We start from the raw sequence: 18,714 nt of genomic DNA, 5'->3' as shown, positions 1-18,714 counted from the left end.
GCGCAAGCCACCCCAAGGCTCCCTGGTCCTTCCCTAGCCCTGGGCCAGACGTGGGAGCATCCAGGAGAGAGAAGGTTTGAGGGGAGGGCAGGTCTGGTCTGGCGAGGCGATACAATAACAGTCTTATTCGGGGTGCTGTGGCTTATGTAACTCAATTGTACCCGGTTTCAACCTGGCCAGGGGCCTGGACTGAGGGCTGGATGGGAAGAAGCTGCCAGGAAAGCCGGGAAACTGCTGGCAAGAAGCAAGCGGGGGCAGGCAGAAGGAGCGGGGCGGGGGGAGGCTTTCGAAAGTGGCTGAGTCGCCGCCCAGTGGCTCTGCTGCCCGCAGGCGCCTCATGAAGACCTGGCCAGCAGTTTTCAAAACTCCAGGGTTTCTCAACCCCAACCTAGTGACTGGCAGGACTCTGCCCCCACCTCCAGCCAAAGCGTGGTTCCTTCATTGACACACACTGAGTTCCTGTAAAGGGGATGGTTTGGGTGTGGAAGAGGGCGTGTGAGGGGTTTAAAGGGAAGTATGGGTCCCAGGAAGAGGCAGCTGAGCGCTAGAAGCCAGTGGGCCTGCTCTGCTGCACCAGGATGGGGGCAAGGGGGACTCTGACAGGTCTCTGCACTGGCCACGTGGGGTTGGACTGGTCAGGGGTTTTGGCTGAACCCCACAGAGCCACTGCATGGTGGCCCACTGCCTACCTGGGGGGTGGGGGTGGGAGGGGACAGGGGGTTCCGTGTAGCTGGAGGGAAGATCTGCATGGCCTGGGAGGGGGAGCGGGGGGAGGGAGGGAGGGAGGGCCTGTGAGCCTGCAGGGAATCTGACCTCCATTTCCCTTCAGGCTTCGCAGTTCTGGTGTTGCTCCAGTGCTGTAAGTAGCCCCCCATCCCCCACCCCACTCCCCACCCATCTCCATGAAGCCTGCAGGGTGCTGAGGCATGGCAGGGGGGTCTCGGCACTGGGGAACTGTGCCAGTCTCTTCTGTGACTCAAATGGCTTGGAGATATTTGCATTTGTTCAACCAAGCTGCTTGCTTATATGGATAGTCATCACTCTATCTCTCTACTCTTCTGCACACGTGAATTTTTTTTCAAAACAATCTTTAAAGGACCCAGGTTCAGAGATGGCTCTGACTAACAGTTTGCAGGAGCTGTGACCAGGAACCCATAACCTCAGGGAGAAGTGAGGCCCACTGCCTTCCTCCCTAACCAAGTGGCCAGAAAGGACTTCATTTGCTGGGAGGAATTTGAGAGGAAAGGAAGAGCTTCCTGGTCCCCTGTGGCAGCAGACCCCAGCTTGGGCATTGCCCTCGTGTGGGGTACCAGCAGGGTCACTCCCACAGGGGACCGAGAATAGATAGATGGGCCGGAGCTTCTCTCAGATCAGACCCTACTGCAGGTCCCAAGCCAGAAGCCAGGCTCCTTCTATTTAAGAATTCTCATTTTGCTCACAACTCTGTCCTCAACTCCTCCAGACCACAGCCCCACACCCCAGTGGTGCTCAACTCTGGGTTCAGCCAGAAGGTGTCTGGCTGGATCCAGGCCCAGATTTCTCCTTCAGGTTTTGCATACAAACTGGTTTGCTACTACACCAACTGGTCCCAGTACCGGGAAGGTGATGGGAGCTGCTTCCCCGATGCCATCGACCCCTTCCTCTGTACCCACATCATCTACAGCTTTGCCAACATAAGTGACAATGAGATCGACACTCTGGAGTGGAATGATGTGACGCTCTATGGCCAGCTGAACTCACTTAAAAAGAGGTCAGGCCACAGGCTGGCCAGGACAGAGAGTGGAGGGGATTGAACAGGTCTATCCAAGAGCATGGGTGCAGGCCTACAGTGCCACCTCTGGGTGGAGGACTGGGGGCCTTGGCTTCACTGGGAAGGGGGTGATGCTGGTGGGTGTTGGGCAGCATTTGGAGTGGACAGGCCAACTGTAGCAGGTACCCTGAGCTCCCCTGGGAAGGGTGCTCTCTCTTTCCCCTAAAGGTGCCTGTTCAGGGAGCATGGAAAATGTGTGGAACGCTGCTTCACCATTCTTTGGCATTCCTCTTAGGGGGACCAATAAGGGGCAGCGTACTGCAGAGTAACTGCCACAGTGTCTGTGGTCTCTGAGGACACTGAGTCTCGGGTGGGAGGATATCAGAGGCCTAACCCAGCCATCACCCAAAGCAGGAACCCTGCGACAGCCTCCCAGATTATGCTCCCCGGTGTCTTGGCAAATTCATTCCACCCCTGCCCCACAGGAACCCCAGCCTGAAGACCTTCCTGTCTGTTGGGGGATGGAACTTTGGCTCTCAAAGGTAAGACTTAGTCCTGGGGCAGGACAAAAGGATAGAGAAGAGCCATGGTTCTCCCCACCCACTGTGTGGGGTGACAGCCACTACAGCACGTTAGGCACAGAAGCTTAAATGCTTGTCATGGGCCTGCTCTATGAACAGCCATGAAATCAGAGCCCAGAGAGTTAAAGGGACTTACCAAGAATCACACAGCAAGCTGACAGCGGCTCTTCTCTTTCCCCATGAGTGCTCTTTCCCACTGCCTCTCTGGACTGAACACAAACAACTTCTGTGAACTCTGCCACAGGGCCTGGGGGAGCAGGCTGGAAACCAAGGGAGCAATGTGAGGGTTTGGAGACCCTAAGAGGACTCCCAGAGCACACAGAGTTGGAGAGGGCTTGATAAGGGGGTGGAGTGGCTGAAAGAATTCCCTCTTGAGCCAGACATCCTCTCCCACAGTATCACATGGGATCCTCCCATCAGTGCTGTGGAGATTACAATTATTCCACTGTACAGATGAGGAAACTGAGACTTAGGTTATAATCTCCTCAGAGAGGTTGACTAGAGAGTCACAGTCCAGGCTTGGAAATCAGGAATGCCCGGCTCTAACGTACAGCTCTTTCTGATGCCTGACATGGGTGCTGTCCCCACCAGGCCTTCCCGGAGCTGTGTGGGCTCAGGATCCCTGTTCCTCAGGTCCTGGAACACCCCCCCGCCAAGGCCAGGGCACCTAACTCGTCAGTGCTGAGCACACTATGGGGTGATTTGGGTCCTAGATTTTCCAGCATAGCCTCCAGCACCCAGAGACGCAAGACTTTCATCAAGTCAGTGCCAAAGTTTCTGCGGGCCCATGGCTTTGATGGGCTGGACCTAGCCTGGATGTACCCCCAACGGAGAGACAAGGAGCATTTTACCACCCTGATCAAGGTGCTGGGCCAGTCGGGTAAAGCAGGGTGGTGGATGGCAAGGCCAGGGCGTGGGTGGGTTAGAAGCTGTCCGAAGCTGATGTCCTCCAGGGACAGGCAGGGGGTTTCAGCAAAGAAGATACCTGTGGCCACAGTGGCAGGTGGGGTGTGGTACCCATCCCTCACTGCTCACCGCTGTCCACCATTCAGTCCTAAACAGATGTTACTTGCTGCCCAGGATGTACTACATCCAGGAACATCAGCTGTGTTTGTGGGGAGCCCATGCATCTCTGGTTCCCCAGGAGCAAAGTACCAGTTGAAATGAACTCACACTACCAGTGTCCGTCTCTGGTCTTGTGACTTCGTGTGCCAGCTAGAACAAAGTGTGGGCTGAAAAGCTAGCACCCTCCACCCGCCTGACCACATCCTAATGGTCCCTCCAGCACAGGAAGTTGTGGAGGGCTCATGGGTGTGTGTGCGTTTGAAGATGAGACTGGTCCAGCCAAGTTTTAGTAAAAGAATGGGACCATGGATGGGACACTTTTTTTTTTCCAGTACCGGGGATCGAACACAGGACCTTGTGCTTGCGAGGCAGGTGTGGCACCACTGAGCTACATCCCCAGCCTGATGGGCCATTTTTGAAATCATTACTATTGAGCCCTGGGCAGACTGGGGTTCGAACAGATGGGGACAGCTCATGGGGTGCTCAGAGACCTCAGTGTCCCTGAGCAGTGTCCTTCTTGTGCCTCCTGAATGCCTCTCACTCACGGTCTCACATCCAGGAAATGAAGGCTGAATTTTTAAAGGAGACGCAGGCCGGAAAGGAGCAGCTCCTGCTCAGCGCAGCATTGTCTGCAGGGAAGGTCACCATAGACGCCAGCTATGACATTGCCCAGATATCCCGGTGAGCCTCCTGCCCAGGCCGCTCCCTGGGTTCCCCTGCAGACAGCCAGCCCTCCCCAGCCCTGCCCGCATAGGCCATGAAGGCTCAGGAGACTGAGTTTCAGGACCCAGTCCTTCCAAGATCCAAATTGTGAACTTCAGAGAGTCACTTTCCCACTCTGTACTGCAGTTTCCCAATCTGTCAGGCAGGGCACAACACGCTTGTCATTTTTTTCCCACTTATGGTGTTGTTGACCAGTTGAGAGGGTTGCTATGAATGTGTTTGGGAAAAGGGAGTAGAAGAGGCTGCACAAATCCACCAGACATCCTCATGCCAGGCAGAGCAGACCAGCGGAGTCTTAGCTTTCATTTCTACAATGCTGGGAGGTCCTCAGGGTGCACACAGGGAGCCCCTTCCTCACCCTGCACCTCGTCCATGTGACTTTGAGAGGCCAACAGCCATGCAGGGACTCGCAAGCCCAGGCAGCACGGTGAGACTCCCACCCACCTGTAGAATCTCCTTCAGAACCTCAGAGCATGCAGACTCGGCGCTTGGGTAGGAAAGAGGCAGCTGTCAACCATTTGCCCTAGGCTTCCAATGCTCTTACACGTGCCACTCGCCCACAGTCCACTCACCCGTGCACCGTGGAAACTCCTTTCCACCCATGCACCATAGGTTGGGCCATCTCATGTCCTGCTCCTTCCGTGCTGGGCCATCTGTCCCTGCTGCTTTAGGCCTGCTGCCACCAGGTTGAGCACGCAGGTGGAGGGGCTGAGTAAGGTGGAAGCTGGCTCCCAAACAAGCCCTGCGGCATGCCAGAGCCCCTGTTCTGCCTGAGCCCGGGGGGGCCCCAACAGCCGGGACACCAGTCCCCAGGAGCTGCTGGGCTTTGGTCCATGGCCTGTCGGCTGCCTCCTTCCCCTGCTGGGACCTTGGATGTGGGGCTAAGAGCTTTTCTAACCTCCCACCTGGCCCTTCACACCCCTCCTCCCAGACACCTGGATTTCATCAGCATTCTGACCTACGATTTCCATGGAGCCTGGCGCCAAACCACAGGACATCACAGCGCCCTCTTCCGAGGCGAGCTGGATGGCAAGGCGGACAGATTCAACAACGTGGTGGGTGCCCGGAAAGGAGAGGGAAGGGGCCACAAAGCCCTGCCACTGCCTGGCCCACACACAGCCCTCCATTCCTCCATACAATACTGCTGTCGGGGGTTGTGAGACCCGTTTCGCAGAGGAGGAAGTGGAGTCTACATTCCCCATGGCTCTGGGAATGGGCCCTGCAGAGGAGACTGAGTAAAGGCCAGGGCAGAATGGAGGGAGGCTGGGGCCTGAGAGAAGAAGGGAGTCTCGCTCGTCTTAACCTACTACGTGCTTGAACCAGTCCCTGAATTCTGCATCTGTCAAATGGTAATAATCACCTCCTATGCCTAAAAGGAGTTTTCCAAGAATGAAACTTTAAAATTCATTTTAAGCTGAAATTAGCGGTTCCCAGATGAACGGGGAATCCCAGAGGCACTGTGGAACTGCACCTTCCTCTGCCAAGGCGGCAGCACTAACTGAACAGCCTTTCCCACCCATGCACCTGCAGCCTGGCTAATTGCTTGGTCTGTCCCTGTCCTACCCCCACCCAGGACCATGCCGTAGGGTACATGTTGCTGCAGGGTGCCCCAGCCAGCAAGCTGTTGATGGGCATCCCGACCTTCGGGAAGACCTATACCTTGGCCTCTTCTGAGAACGGTGTCGGAGCCCCGATCTCGGGGCCAGGACTAGCAGGCCAGTTCACCAAGGAGGAAGGGACCCTCGCCTACTATGAGGTAATGGAGTTAGGGAGAAGGTAAGATTCCCAGCAAAGCAACCCTGGGGGAGGGGGTCCTCCCACCCTGCCTTTTCTCTTTTGGGAAGAAAAGCATGCTCAGTTGGCCTAGTATCCCTGAGAAGGAGGGAGGGCATCAGGCCTTTTGCTCCTGAAAGCCTCCAGCAGCTGCAGGCACAGGGACCTGCACCACCAAGCTCCCCAAATACTCCTCTGGCCACAAAATTGGAGCAGTGGCCAAGAGTCAGGGTCTTTGGTTCAGTCCAGCCTCTGCCTTCTGTGGGCCTGGGGCTGGTCCTTGGGCCCAACCAACCCAGCATTCTCACAACCCTATCTAAGACAGAGGAGGCAGGGCTGAGGATTTAGCTCAGTGGTTTCGCTGCCTGCCTCACAAGCACAAGAACCCAAATTCGATCCCCGGTACCAAAAAAAAAAAAGACAGAGGAGACACTCAGACCCCCCTGAGTACCCCCAAGCTACAGCAGCTGAACTCTGGGACATTTGCATCCATTTTTCATAAATCTTCTTGAAGCACGCAGCCTAGAGACCATGCAAGTAAGACTGTCAGCTGAAGCAAGGGGCTGGCAGAGATTTGGGGAATGACTTCTGGTGACCTGCAAAGTTTCCCCGCACTGCCCCTGTCCTGTTCTCTGCTCAGATCTGTAACTTCCTCCATGGAGCGACAGTCCAGAGAATCGCCAGCCAGAAGGTTCCCTACGCTACCAAGGGCAACCAGTGGGTGGGGTACGATGACCAGGAAAGTGTCAGAAGCAAGGTAAGCTTCCCGAAAGCCCTGCACGCCTCAGGACAAGGAGGGAGATGGGAGCCCAGCCAGGCTCCCAGGACCCAGATCCTGTCCCCTGTCCCAAAGGCTGGGTCTCCAGTACTGCTGTCCCCTCCCATAGGGAAAAGCCACACCACACATTTCCTCCATACACACACTGGCCCCTCTGGACCCCTCTCACTAGGCACAGTACCTGAAAAGCAGGCAGCTGGCAGGTGCCATAGTGTGGACCCTGGATTTGGATGACGTCCAGGGCACCTCCTGTGGCCAGAATCTACCCTTCCCCCTTACCAGTGCCATCAAGGATGTTCTCACTGCGGCTTAGGCCCAACCTTCTGCACGCAGCAAGGGCCAAGGACACCCTCACACCTTCTGGCTCCAGCTGGCCCAGAACCTGATCACTTGCTAAGTCCCTCGGCCGAGCCTCAGTTTCCCTCCCTTGGAACCTGTGAAGAGGGCCACAGGAATGACATTGGAGCTCAGTCCTTGTGGACAGGAGGTAGTGTGGAGCTCTGGGCTCAGTGAGCCTGGAGACCAGCCCCGTGTAACACACAGGATCAATAGACATCTGCTGATTCATGGAAATGTGCACAGACTCCAAGCTCAGCACAAGGAGATTTCTGCAACTTCTTTACCCCATCTTCCATACGAAAGGACAGCATTTTGGCAACATCCGCCACCAAGTATGCAAACACCCTACAAGACACAGTGACCATACTAATAACACCCTCGGCAAAGCCCAACTTGAAACCTTCACTTAGGAACATAACCGTGTCTCCTATCTCACTTCCCTTTTCTAACTCCACAGCTCCTCAATAAAGTACAAGAGCTTGACAGGGGGTTGCACCCGCTTCAGTCTGTCTTAGTGGGCACACGGGACCACTGGGCTCACCTCCCCTGACTTTTCTGGATTCCTCTCTCTGAGGCTTGGGAGCCTCGAACTTGTAGCGGTTGAGGCCACCATGTCCTCTGCCAGATCCCGAGGAGGCAGCATCCTCGGATTCACCAAAGCCTGGCTGATGGCCTTCTAGATATTAGTTCATTGCCATCCAGACTTCCAAGTGAAATTCCTTGTTGAAAGAATCCATTGCTATTTCTTGAAGGCTAGTAGGCCCTGGGAAGGAAAGCCCTTTCATCCTAACACTTCACCTCCTCTAATCTCTGGGCAGGTGCTGGGAGCTGGTCCCAGGACCAAGTTAGAGAGCCCCAAACCCAGATCCTCAGGGACAGGAGGGAAGGGAGGCATTTTCCCATGAACCTCCTGGCCTCCCAGGGCTGGAACCTCTGCAGGGCATTTCAGAGATGGATCTCCTGGCTCTCCGTACTCCCGGTGACCCACAGACCATTCCATTGCTGAACTGAAAGCTGAGGGCTGTCCCAGTGCTGTCCTTGTCCCCAGTCCTCTATCCTTGTTCTAGTTCCCCTCTCACACTCATCCCTCAGCCCATGCAGAGATCAAAGCTGTCGAGGGGGAGGATGAATGGACTAGGAGTGGCTTAGAAGACCAGGTAGTTTCCCAGCCTTTTATGAGGTGAAGATGTTCTCACCGGGCTTCTGTGAACTTCCAGGGCCCCGGACATGACTTTACCCAAACAAGAGTCCAGATCCATACTCCAAAACTAAAGAGAATTTATTTGTGGATTCCTTGATGTTTGGATTATCTGTGACTTGGGATAATCATGCGTTGGCCCTATGGTTTGCCACTGTGCTTTGAGGTGTAAGGAAGGAAATACCTGTCTACTTCCCTGAAATCTGAACCAGCTGGAGCTGGGCAGATACAGCTGATTCGAAGGTCAAAGCTCTGCTAATGGCAAAAGGACTTGGCCAGAGCCTTAGGGGGTACCTGGCATTTCACTGCTGGCCAGTGGGACCAAGTGATCCCTAATCCTGGGCACTGCCTGCCCTACCACACAGAGTCTTTGAAACCCCAGGTCTGTGAACATGCCTGAAGAGCCAACTCCTATCCCCTGGGGCCACCCTTCCCCCAGCTCTGGACAGGCTGTCCAGGGCTGACTCAGGGTCCTGTAGAGTTAGTCACATTCGCTTATAGCTGCATAGTCAGAGGCCAAGGATGGAGATCGCATCTCCAGGCCCTGCTCCCTGCCCGGCAGGACACTGAGTGACCTGGCAGGGGACGTGGCCAACCAGGCAGGGTTGGACCCAAAGGCTCTCCAGACCCTCTACTGCTGAGGACCCTAAATAAAGTGCATGTTTGATTATCTTTAGATTGTAAGATACATCATACATGCTAAAGAGTGCATACAATGTATTTGTTTAATTTAAAGAGTTATTATGAACTGAAAGCCTGTGTGACCACCACTGACAGCAGAAAATGAAGCCCTGGTGGCATCCTGAAGCCTCCACCATCCCCTCCCTGGGGGACAGCATCATCTAGACCTTTGCGCTAACCTCGGGCCTTGCTCTCCTTTATGGGCTGACCACCTATGGATGCATCTTGAAGAAGACTCCCGCGAGGCCTGCGTTTGAATTTAATGTGTATGAGATGACACCATTTCTGTGTGGCTGGCTCCTTTTGCTCACAGTCAGGTCTGTGAGATCAGCTGTGCTATAGCTGAATTTCTTCATTTTATTCCATATTTTGCTTTAGAGTTGCAGAAGTGCTCTGCAGTTATTTATCTACCCCATTGTCGAGGGAGCACTGTTCCCTCCCAGATTCAGGGTATTAGAAGTAACCCTGCCGCGAATGCCTTTCATTGTGTCTCCTGGGGCTCATGCATGAGCGTTTCCAGGAGTGACCTGTGTGGTTACCAAGCAGGTGCACGATTAATGTCACTTGGCACTATCTCCCTTTCCAGAGTCATGGCTCCAGTTTACCTCCCACCAGCAATGAAAGTTTTTATTGCCCCCTCCCCCCAACACATGGTATTTTCTGGATTTTAAATTACTACCCATTTTAACATTGTGTTGAATGAATGAGTGGATCAGTGACTAGGAATTTGGCCACACCTGCCTGGTTTCCCACACAGAGAATCTCCATTCCAGCCAGGAGGCTAGGAGTTTCAGAGCGCTGCTGTCCAGCAGGGAGGGTCTCTTCAGGTCTGCCTATGACTTCATCTCAACCAAAACCCCAAGGGAAACAGTTCTCAGTAGTACATGGGAAACTGAGGACTGGAGCAGGAATTGAGGTAGGCTGCGTCCTTACTGGCCTCCTAACAGAGACTGGAAGCAGGGGCTTAGTCCCTGCTATGGTTGGAATATCCTCTCCAAAACTCAGAGATGTAATTGCTTTTAACAGTGTTAAGAGGTAGGGCTTATAAAGAGGTGATTAGGCCACGGGGTGATGTCTTCATGAATGGATTAATGCCCTTATCGTGGAAGTGGGTCACTTATATCATGAGTGGGTCCCCAGCAGAAAGGATGAGTTCAAGCTAATATCCCTGTCTTCCTTGCCCTTCCACCATGTTATGACCCAGCACAAAGCCCCTCACTAGATGTGAGCACCAAGCTCTTTGACTTCCTCACCTCTAGAACCATAAGCAAATAAACTGTTGTTTATAATTTTACCCCATCTGTGGTATTCTGTTAAAGCAGCAGAAAACAGACAGACAGGCTTCCTTTCTGGGGTCCCATTGCTGGAGGACCTTCCTCTGGCCAGCCCTCCACCATGGATATCTCAATTCCCTCCCTCTCTTGGACCCTCAGCCTTCCACAGCACAAGCGGGAATCCCCCGACTGTGGGGACCAGGGCTGTGTAGACCCCAGAGAAAAAGCATGGAGCCCTTATAGGGGAGGCCGGTCCCGGCTGTCTGGACCCCAGGCCCCCAGGCTGGCAGACCCAGGGCCAAGTGGCCCCCTAGACCCTGTCTCTTTCTCCAGATGGCTGCTTTCTCCCACTGTCCTGGTCCCTGATCCCTGGCACAGGCCCCAGTGATGTCCCAGTTCACCCCCTGTGCCCCTCTGGCACTAGAACCCTGGCTGTGAGGTCCAGTCCGGGTGATGGCAAGCTCGTGTGCTCCTCAAGGGGCCCCGTAGTTCCTCCTCCAGAGCTATTCCTGGCCTGGGCGCCTCCCCGCCCTGCTGTCCCCCTGCCTGACCTGACCCCACAGCTGGGAATCATTTGCTGGGGGTGGGGCAGCCCCCGGCTATATAAGCCTGGACTTAGATGTCCTAGCCACCTACCTGGAGGCCCAGACCCTCCCCTGCCCACCCCCGAGCACACCAGCCAGATCAGCAGCCGGCCCAGCTATGGCAGGAAAAGCCACCTCAGAGGCCCCTGCCTCTGGCCGAGACGAGACAGTGCCTGAGTCTGAGTCTGCCAAGGTGCCTACCACAGGGCCTTCCGGAGAAGCAGCAGCATCAGAGTCCACTGGGGAGGAGCAGGCTCGGGAGCCCCAGGGGCCTGCTGCTCAGGCACCTGCCCCCACAGCCCCTGCACCCCCTGTAGCTCCTGCAGCTCCCGAAGCTTCTGCAGCCACTAAGCCTGCACCTGCAAGTGAAGGTGACCAGAGATGGGGCAGGGTGGAGGGAGAGACAAGCATGTGGGGAGGGCCTCTGGGGCACCAACCTCGTTGTCTTGCCCTGGCTTCCCCGCAGATGTCCCCAGCTCCCCGCTGCTGCTGACCGTCGTGGATGTGAGCCACAACTCTGTGACTGTGAGCTGGGAGCCCCCGGAGAGGCTGGGGAGGCTGGGACTCCAGGGCTACATGCTGGAGTTCTGCCGAGAGGGAGGTGAGCTGGGCTCAGCCTTGCATATGCCCAGGGGAGGCAGGGTGAAGGGCAGTGGGTCGAGGGGCAACACAGAGGGAGGGAGTGCAGGCAGAGGTCTCCCTAGCACCCTGCACCCAAACCCTCTTGCTCCACTGGGACCTCTGAAAGTGGGGGGCTGTCCTGTGACCTCAGGAGCCCCTCATCCTCCAGCTGCAGGGAACCTCTGAGTTACATGAGGGTGGGGGACACTGGGCACTGCTCTAATGAGAAGGAAAGAGGTGTTAAGCCTCAGAGAAGCCTGCTTGAGGAGGACAACGTAGAAGGTGACGAGCAGAGATGCTGCAGAGGGGAGAACAATAGCCAGTGAGGGAAAAGGAAGGAGGGGAGGAGTTTGATCCCAGTCCGTGGGACCATTTGATCCCATGGTCCTCCTTCATGACAGTGAAGTTCACCCTGGCCTCTTCCTCTTTCTTACTTTGTGATTTTGTAAATGTGTCCAACCCTCTCAGGGCTTCGGCAGCCCCATCTCTGGCCATCATTCTACAGCTCTAACATTGTCTTTGATGTGTCAACACTAAGAAGTCAGGGAAGGAGAGCGGGGGAGGAGACAGGGCTGGGGAGGGAGGTCGACGTGCCCAGATCACCATGGAGAAGGGAGGCCCCACTGAGAAGGGTGCCCCTGGCCATGTCACCATGGCCTCACGTGCCCTCTGTGCCCCCAGCCTCAGAGTGGGTGCCTGTGACTCCCCGGCCCATGATGGTGACCCAGCAGACCGTGCGGAACCTGGCTCTGGGAGACAAGTTCCTCTTGCGAGTGGCCGCAGTGAGCTCCGCCGGGGCCGGCCCACCGGCCCTGCTGGACCAGCCTGTCCATATCCAGGAGATCATCGGTAAAGCCAGCTCACCTCTTGCTTCCCAGCCCTTGTCTAGCAGAGAGACCGAGGCTGGGCAACCATGTCACTCCCACAGCCACACACACAAGCCACATGCGGGTGCCATCTTGCCTGGAAAAAGTTTCAGGTGGCTTCTCTCAGCAGCGAGGGCCTCTGGTAATCAAAGAAGCCATTTTCCCCAGTGGTCCTGCCCCCAAGCACTGGGGAGGGGCTTCCTGCTGCCCAGAAGAGAGCTTCTCAGGGTCCCAGTGCTAAGAGCCATCTGTCGGTCCTTCTATCTCATTTTAGTCCCTCCAGCAGGCATGGCAGCTCATTTTCTGCCCATTTCCTGAGGCCTGGGAGGCCTGGGTTCCAGATTCTCCCAAACCATCTAGAACCCAAAGCTTGCCCCCTGTCTTCCTCAGCCCTGGTGGGAATAAGAGGATCTGCTAAAGGCCCATGAAGCCTCCAGGAAGGTAGTGCCTCGCTGGGGACATGGAGGCCAGCTGCTGTCCCTGTTGCTAATATTTCTATTTGCAGGGTATATGAGCCTCAATCCTCCCTCGCTGCCCTCCCTGCTGATCGGGTTTCAGTCTGTTAATGGCAATGAGTCATTTGGCCTGGTCTCAGGTCTCTGGAGACAGTGCAGGGCCCCAGGGTGAAGAGAGATGCAGGCAAGCAGGTGGCCTGAGGGGTTCTCCATCTTCCTTTGTGCTCTGGCACCAAGGGGCTGGATGGTTCCAGTGGAGGCTTGGAGCAGAACCCCAGAGTTCTGGACAAGGTGATAGGAGGATAGGGTGTCATGGCCACAGGAGGGGTCAGGTTTGGATTCAAGGCACTACTCAGGCCTGGCAGCTTAGAACCAAGACTGCTGTGGCTGGTGTGTCCAAGCCAAGAGATTCCAAAGGGCCCAGGGACTCCCTCAGGGCCATCCAGCCTTTTGGTGACAGTCTGAGATTGTGGTGTTCGCACAGGACCATTCCTACCCTGCTGGGCAGCAGGAAATCTTTTCTGGTGGTTTCTGAGCTTGGAGCGCGGCACAGCTCCACGTGGCAGTTGCAGTATGGCCGTGCTGACCGTAGCCTGGAGAGGCCAGGAAGCCCTCCTGGATGGGAGAGTCCCAGACCTTCCCCCAGAGCCCTAGGGGGCTCAGACTGGAGAGACCACCGAGGCCCAGCATTGAAGGAACCAGCCAGACTAGCACCCTCTTCTCCATTAAAATTCCTCTGGCAGGAGAGGAGGGGATTTCCTGGAGAGAAAGGGGGGAGGAGGCCATGAACAAGTGTGAAGCAGCCAGGCTTCTGTGGGCAGGGCAGAGTGGGGGCCTGTCCAGGATCCTCAGCTGCTCAGCTGTCCCTCCTCAGCCACCTGCAGCTGCCCCTAGAGCACTCCAGGCCTGCGGGTCCCCAAGCCAAGTGCCTGCTCAGCTAATCCTTGGAGACACAGTGTTCCTTCTCACTGTCTCCTCCTTGGGCGCCCTTCATGCCACGACCAACTGCTGCCACCTGTTTGTTACTGAGAAGCCACCACCAGGGACGGGGACAGTGGCCACTACAGCTTCCCTTGGAATGTCCAGAGACTTCAGCGGCTGCCCTGATCTGAATAAGGGTGTGGTCAGGAATGTGGTTCCCTGCCATAGCAGGGGCCATTGAGATTAAAGACTGGGAGGAGACACAGGAAGAAGGGGCTATTCCTGCTCCAGCCTCCTTTCGGTCGGGGAAGACTCATCTTCCCAGAAGAATGAGCAAGCAGGGTCTCACAAAGGGATCTCTGAGAGTCCTGGGCCAGGGTGTGCAGGGCGCTGGATCACAGGATGGGTGACATTGCCTCCCTCCTTAGGAGCTCAGGCCAACAGATGCAACACCTGTTCTCCTGCAGGGGGAGACAGAGAGCTGGCTGCAGCCCCGTCTTGAGCTGGAGAATGCCTGGGCTGCCGGGCAAATCCTAGCCTGGCAGGGTGAGGTGCCAAGGGAGTGTCTGGGATCAGTGAACTGAATGCTTACCAGTTCACACCAAGGAGGCCCTGACCTCCGTGGAACCTCTTGACTCCCAGCTCCCCAGGGCCCTTAAGGAATTTGGGCCCCTCCACCCCGGGACTGAGAGCTTTGCCTTTCTCATAAGGAGCCAGCTGGGACGCACCCAGGAGTCCTCCTGTCTGGCCAGCAGCCCACACCAGCTGTCCCCTACTCCTGCCCCAGGAGCCCCATCCAGCTGTCCACCTGCTGTGATAAGCCCAGACTTGCTTTCATGCAGAGGCCCCCAAGATCCGTGTCCCCCGCCACCTTCGTCAGATCTACGTCCGCCTGGTGGGAGAGTCTATCAACCTGCAAATTCCCTTCCAGGTGGGTCTGCCTCCTTAGGTGGCGGAGGGCAAGAGCCCAGGCTGACACATCCAAGGGGAGTGTCGGTGTCTCCGGGGGGTCTCCCGGGGACCACAAGGCCTGCCTCCGCTGTGATCCTCCAGCTTGTGCACAGGCAGGCAGGCCACAGGGCAGGCATGGGCGTCCAGAGCCAGCCACACTCACCGGAGTACTCCTCCCTGCCAGGGGAAGCCCAAGCCTCAAGCCTCATGGACCCACAATGGCCAGGCCCTGGACAGCCAGCGAGTGAGTGTGCGCAGTGGGGACCAGGACTCCATCCTCTTCATCCGCTCGGCCCAGCGCTCCGACTCAGGCTGCTATGAGCTCACTGTGCGGCTAGAAGGCCTGGAAGCCAAGGCCACCATTGATATCCTGGTGATTGGTACGGGCTGAGGGAGAAGGGGCTGCCTCCTGGGACTCGGCTTCCCCTCCTACCCTAGAGCTGATGGCAGGTGGGGAGCAGGCTAAGAAACCATTGCAAGAGCCGAATCTTGGGTCTGGGCATCTCATGGCAGGCCCGGGCTTACGCCTACTTTTCTTCCCACTCTGGTCCTGCAGAAAGGCCAGGACCCCCCAAGAGCATCCGGGTACTGGATGTCTGGGGATGCAATGCTGCCCTTGAGTGGACTCCACCCCAGGATACAGGCAACACAGAGCTCCTAGGCTACACAGTGCAGAAGGCAGACAAAAAGACAGGGGTAAGCCGGCTGGGGCCGAGTGGGGTCGGGGAGGAATGGCAACGGTGGCTGAGAAGGTCCATCTCACTATGAGTCACAGCACCCCACTCCAGTGCTACTGCTAACTGATCCCTAAGTGGCCCTCAGCAAGACTCTTCCCTGTCTCTGTTTCCCTTAAAGGCTGCAGGAGAAGCTGGACTGGGCTCTCTGCAGCCTTTCAAGCTCTGAAGCTGTGTTTCTGAAATCTTATTATGTTTAGGAATCACCCAGGAATTTGCTAAGATGCAAATTCTGGTTTGCTATGTCTGGCTGGAGTCTGGGTCCTGCATGGCAGGAAGTCCCAGGTGCTGCTGAGGCGGCACATCTGCTGGCCACACTTTGCATAGTTAGGCTCCAGAATTCTCTGAGGACACTGGAGAACTCACCCGAGTGCTCATCTCAGTGACCCAGGATCCCCTCTCCCAATTCAAAGTTCCTCTGGCTCAAAACTGGATGACTCGGGGGGGGGGCCGGGGATGTAGCTCAGTGGTTCCACCGCCTGCCTTACAAGTGCAAGGTCCCGAGTTTGATCCCCGGTACCAAAAACAAAAAACAAAAAAACTGGATGGCTCCGCCTCCCAGGGTTAGGGACATGGAATGAGCTCCTGTGAGGAGGAGCCTACTGGGTAAGCAAGGAAGATAAGAACATGGGTGAGAGGTGAGGGTGATGAGCTGAGGTCCCCACAGCAATGGTTCACAGTGCTGGAGCGCTACCACCCGACCACCTGCACCATCTCTGACCTCATCATTGGCAACTCGTACTCCTTCCGGGTCTTCTCAGAAAACCTGTGCGGCCTCAGCGATTCAGCAACCGCCACCAAGGAGCTTGCACACATCCGGAAGGCAGGTGGGTTTGGGCCAGGCAGGCATCCTGACCTTTACCCTGTCTCCACCTCGACCTTGGTTCCCGTATCCTCTCTGGGCTTCTCCTGAGTACCTGCTCCCTGGAACCTTTGCTGTTCTCCTCCCACTCCACAGTGATGTGCATACCACCCCCCCACACACACACACACCGTGCATGCGCATGCACACATGCACTGACAGAGCGACTGTATAGTAATGGATGTGGCTGGTTGATCTTAAACACAGAGCAAACCCATGCGAATGAGCAGGCCTCTGCACGAGGCTGGGTACTTATCCTAGAGATGTGTGACTGCTGGACCTCATGCATAGTGTCCCACAGGAACCACCCTGAAAGGCAATGTGCGCGTGACAGGAGGACCCTGGCAAGTTTATAAAAGTACAAACCTCCCTGCACAAAGAGAATACCACACAGACGGACATGGGGAATGTGGCATTTACTGTCTCCAACAGGCGCAGGAGCCTTTTGCGTCAAATGCAGAATTCCAGGCTTTCTTCCCACCACCCCCCGTGTCTGAGGCCCTCCCCGCCAGATTGTGTAGGCTCTGGAAGGTGCGCTCTTGTTAACACCAGACTGAGCTCCACAGAATTAGGAAAAAACTTTTGTTTCAAAAAAAGAAAGCCAGATGGGTCTCCAAAGACAAAGAAAGGAAACGTGGTATCTCCAGGTTGCTGATCTCTACCTTTTGCTGAGATCTGCTGTGGCTCCAGTTTTCCCGCCCACTCCTCTCTGCTCCTAGACCCACCTCAGCCCTGTGTCAGCTTCCTTCTCTCTGTGATGTTCTCTTTCTACCTCCCATGAATGTGCCATGACCTGCTTCCCAAAGATGCTGGGTGAGACCAGTCTTACAAGGTCTCCTCCGCTCCTGTAACCTCAAATTCTCCCCTGAACCCAGCCAGATATCACTGCCAAACCTCAAGGGTTTATTGAGCGAGACTTCTCAGAAGCACCCTCATTCACCCAGCCCCTGGCTGACCACACCTCCACCCCTGGCTACAGCACCCAGCTGTTCTGTAGTGTCCGAGCATCACCCAAGGTGAGGGGCCCTGGTCTGGGGGACAGCTGGGGACAGCAGGGCTAGAGAATCCTCCAGGCATCCGTACTAAGGCCTGCGGTGGCCCCTGGGAGCCCTGTCACAGGCCACACCCTTCCCTGACCATGCTCCTCTGTCCATGCCTCCAGCCCAAGATCATCTGGATGAAAAACAACATGGACATCAAGGGCGACCCCAAGTACCGAGCCCTTTCTGAGCAAGGGATCTGCACCCTGGAGATCCGGAAACCCAGTCCCTTTGATTCCGGCATCTATACCTGCAAGGCCGTCAATGTGCTGGGGGAGGCATCTGTGGATTGCCGGCTGGAGGTCAAAGGTGAGGGTCTGGAGAGGGTCACTCCCAGGATCCTGCCATGGATGGGAGGACAGAAGCCCCTCTTTGGGAACTGGACTAGATGCAGATCAGAGCAGAAAACTAAGGCAGGAGAGAAAGGGCAGTGAGGCTGGAGGAGGCTGCCTGTATAGCTCTTCAAGCAGGAACATGGGGCTGGGAACACCTTGAACCTCTCCCTCCCTCCAGCCTTCCCCAAGCTCTAACTGCAGGATCTCTTCCAGCCTCAGCCACACACTGAAGAGTGCCGGGAATGGGATGAGGAGACAGGTAGGTGGCTCTGCTATGTCTGGGGGCAGCAGGGAAGCAGAGAGGAGGCTGGGAGCGGAGGCACAGTGGGGGGAAGCGGCAGCAGTCAGCTCTGGGGACAAGTCTATAGCCGCGGCCACTACACACATGTCCAGGCCCTAACTGCAGGGCGATGCTTCTGATCCTCCGAGGGGCTGCTGCAGTGGACGGTCCCAGGGTGGTGGCCTTAGCAATGTCCTCCTCCGAAAAGTGGGGACAACAGCCCCTGCCCTATCTTCCCTCCCCTACCAGTTCTGAGGCTCTGGATAAGTCAGGAAGGATCCAGAACTGCGGTGGGCAGAGCTCAGCCTTGGGCATCAGGCCTGAAGGAGGGAGGGGAAGAGATGTAATTTTCCCACCTCTAATTGTTCTTCCAACATGTGGCAGTGCTCAGCCCACACCCGGGCTCTGTTCTGGCAGGACCTGTTCTCTGCCAGGTCCTGCAGGCCTGAGAAGCCAGTCCTAAAATGCAGCTCCACGGACACCCAAGACCTGCATTTCCATGGCAATGGCTGAAGGAACCATCCCTGGTACCTGCTGGCCTCCTGCCCCTAGAAGACGGAGCCTAGGACCCCAGAGTGGGCCTAGCAGGCCCCGGGCCAGGCCTCCTCCAAGGTGCCCAGAAGGTACAGAGGTCGGGCCACCCTGGAGACCTGTGCACCGGGTGAAAAGCACCCAAATAAAGGTGTTGCAGCGGCACAGAGTCTCTGTGGCAGTGAGCGTCATTGCGAAGGGGGGAGGGCTTCATCGCTACGGGGGCGGCACTGAACATGCCACTCTGAGGAAAGTGCCATGGGGAACGTCTCAAGATGTCACAGGGCATGTTCCAGCCCCAAGAGGTCCAGACCGCGCTTTCTGACTCAGGACGTGCTTCCCCCAGTGCGTGACTACAGCAGTAGAAACACC

General features: G+C 56.3%; 2 protein-coding genes across 6 annotated transcripts; both read left to right on the top strand.

Annotated features, from left to right (window-relative positions):
- The first annotated feature begins 480 nt into the window (after positions 1-480).
- Positions 481-10,182, top strand: Chi3l1 (chitinase 3 like 1). 3 transcript variants are annotated; one of them, XM_021242503.2, is made up of 10 exons: positions 481-603; positions 830-859; positions 1,549-1,750; positions 2,236-2,292; positions 3,045-3,195; positions 3,956-4,077; positions 5,051-5,174; positions 5,693-5,875; positions 6,533-6,649; positions 8,944-10,182. In XM_021242503.2, exons 1-10 carry the CDS (start codon positions 579-581, stop codon positions 8,992-8,994), a joined length of 1,062 nt encoding a protein of 353 aa, XP_021098162.1. In that variant the 5' UTR covers positions 481-578; the 3' UTR covers positions 8,995-10,182. The 3 variants fall into 3 exon arrangements, with proteins under 3 accessions (XP_021098162.1, XP_087050044.1, XP_004862249.2); XM_087193918.1 differs by lacking the exon at positions 8,944-10,182 and adding an exon at positions 6,953-7,492; XM_004862192.3 differs by lacking the exon at positions 8,944-10,182 and adding an exon at positions 6,843-7,492.
- Positions 10,183-10,726: 544 nt separating this feature from the next.
- Mybph (myosin binding protein H) lies at positions 10,727-18,507 on the top strand. 3 transcript variants are annotated; one of them, XM_087193913.1, is made up of 11 exons: positions 10,727-11,117; positions 11,213-11,347; positions 12,049-12,216; positions 14,452-14,540; positions 14,745-14,940; positions 15,117-15,256; positions 15,962-16,121; positions 17,036-17,172; positions 17,319-17,505; positions 17,745-17,790; positions 18,229-18,507. In XM_087193913.1, exons 1-10 carry the CDS (start codon positions 10,865-10,867, stop codon positions 17,759-17,761), a joined length of 1,482 nt encoding a protein of 493 aa, XP_087050039.1. In that variant the 5' UTR covers positions 10,727-10,864; the 3' UTR covers positions 17,762-17,790; positions 18,229-18,507. The 3 variants fall into 3 exon arrangements, with proteins under 3 accessions (XP_087050039.1, XP_004862256.3, XP_087050038.1); XM_004862199.4 differs by having other exon boundaries at positions 10,728-11,117; positions 18,196-18,507; XM_087193912.1 differs by having other exon boundaries at positions 10,728-11,117; positions 17,319-18,507.
- The last annotated feature ends 207 nt before the right edge of the window (positions 18,508-18,714 follow it).

The sequence above is a fragment of the Heterocephalus glaber genome, unplaced genomic scaffold (assembly GCF_053883595.1).
Source record: "Heterocephalus glaber isolate CG9 unplaced genomic scaffold, H.glaber_assembly_v1.0 deba00001600, whole genome shotgun sequence".
Classification (NCBI taxonomy): domain Eukaryota; kingdom Metazoa; phylum Chordata; class Mammalia; order Rodentia; family Bathyergidae; genus Heterocephalus; species Heterocephalus glaber.
This window is presented reverse-complemented; position numbering and strand designations above follow the sequence as displayed.

What these genes read in the sequence shown, in the direction of transcription:
- Mybph (XM_087193912.1), top strand. Translation starts at nt 10,865, where the DNA reads ATGGCAGGAAAAGCCACCTCAGAGGCCCCTGCCTCTGGCCGAGACGAG. An exon ending in CCATATCCAGGAGATCATCG is followed by an intron (nt 12,217 to 14,451) that starts GTAAAGCCAGCT and finishes GCTTTCATGCAG; the next exon opens with AGGCCCCCAAGATCCGTGTC. An exon ending in TGCACACATCCGGAAGGCAG is followed by an intron (nt 16,122 to 17,035) that starts GTGGGTTTGGGC and finishes GAACCCAGCCAG; the next exon opens with ATATCACTGCCAAACCTCAA.
- Chi3l1 (XM_087193918.1), top strand. Translation starts at nt 579, where the DNA reads ATGGGGGCAAGGGGGACTCTGACAG. An exon ending in TGGAACTTTGGCTCTCAAAG is followed by an intron (nt 2,293 to 3,044) that starts GTAAGACTTAGT and finishes TTTGGGTCCTAG; the next exon opens with ATTTTCCAGCATAGCCTCCA. An exon ending in GACATTGCCCAGATATCCCG is followed by an intron (nt 4,078 to 5,050) that starts GTGAGCCTCCTG and finishes CCCTCCTCCCAG; the next exon opens with ACACCTGGATTTCATCAGCA.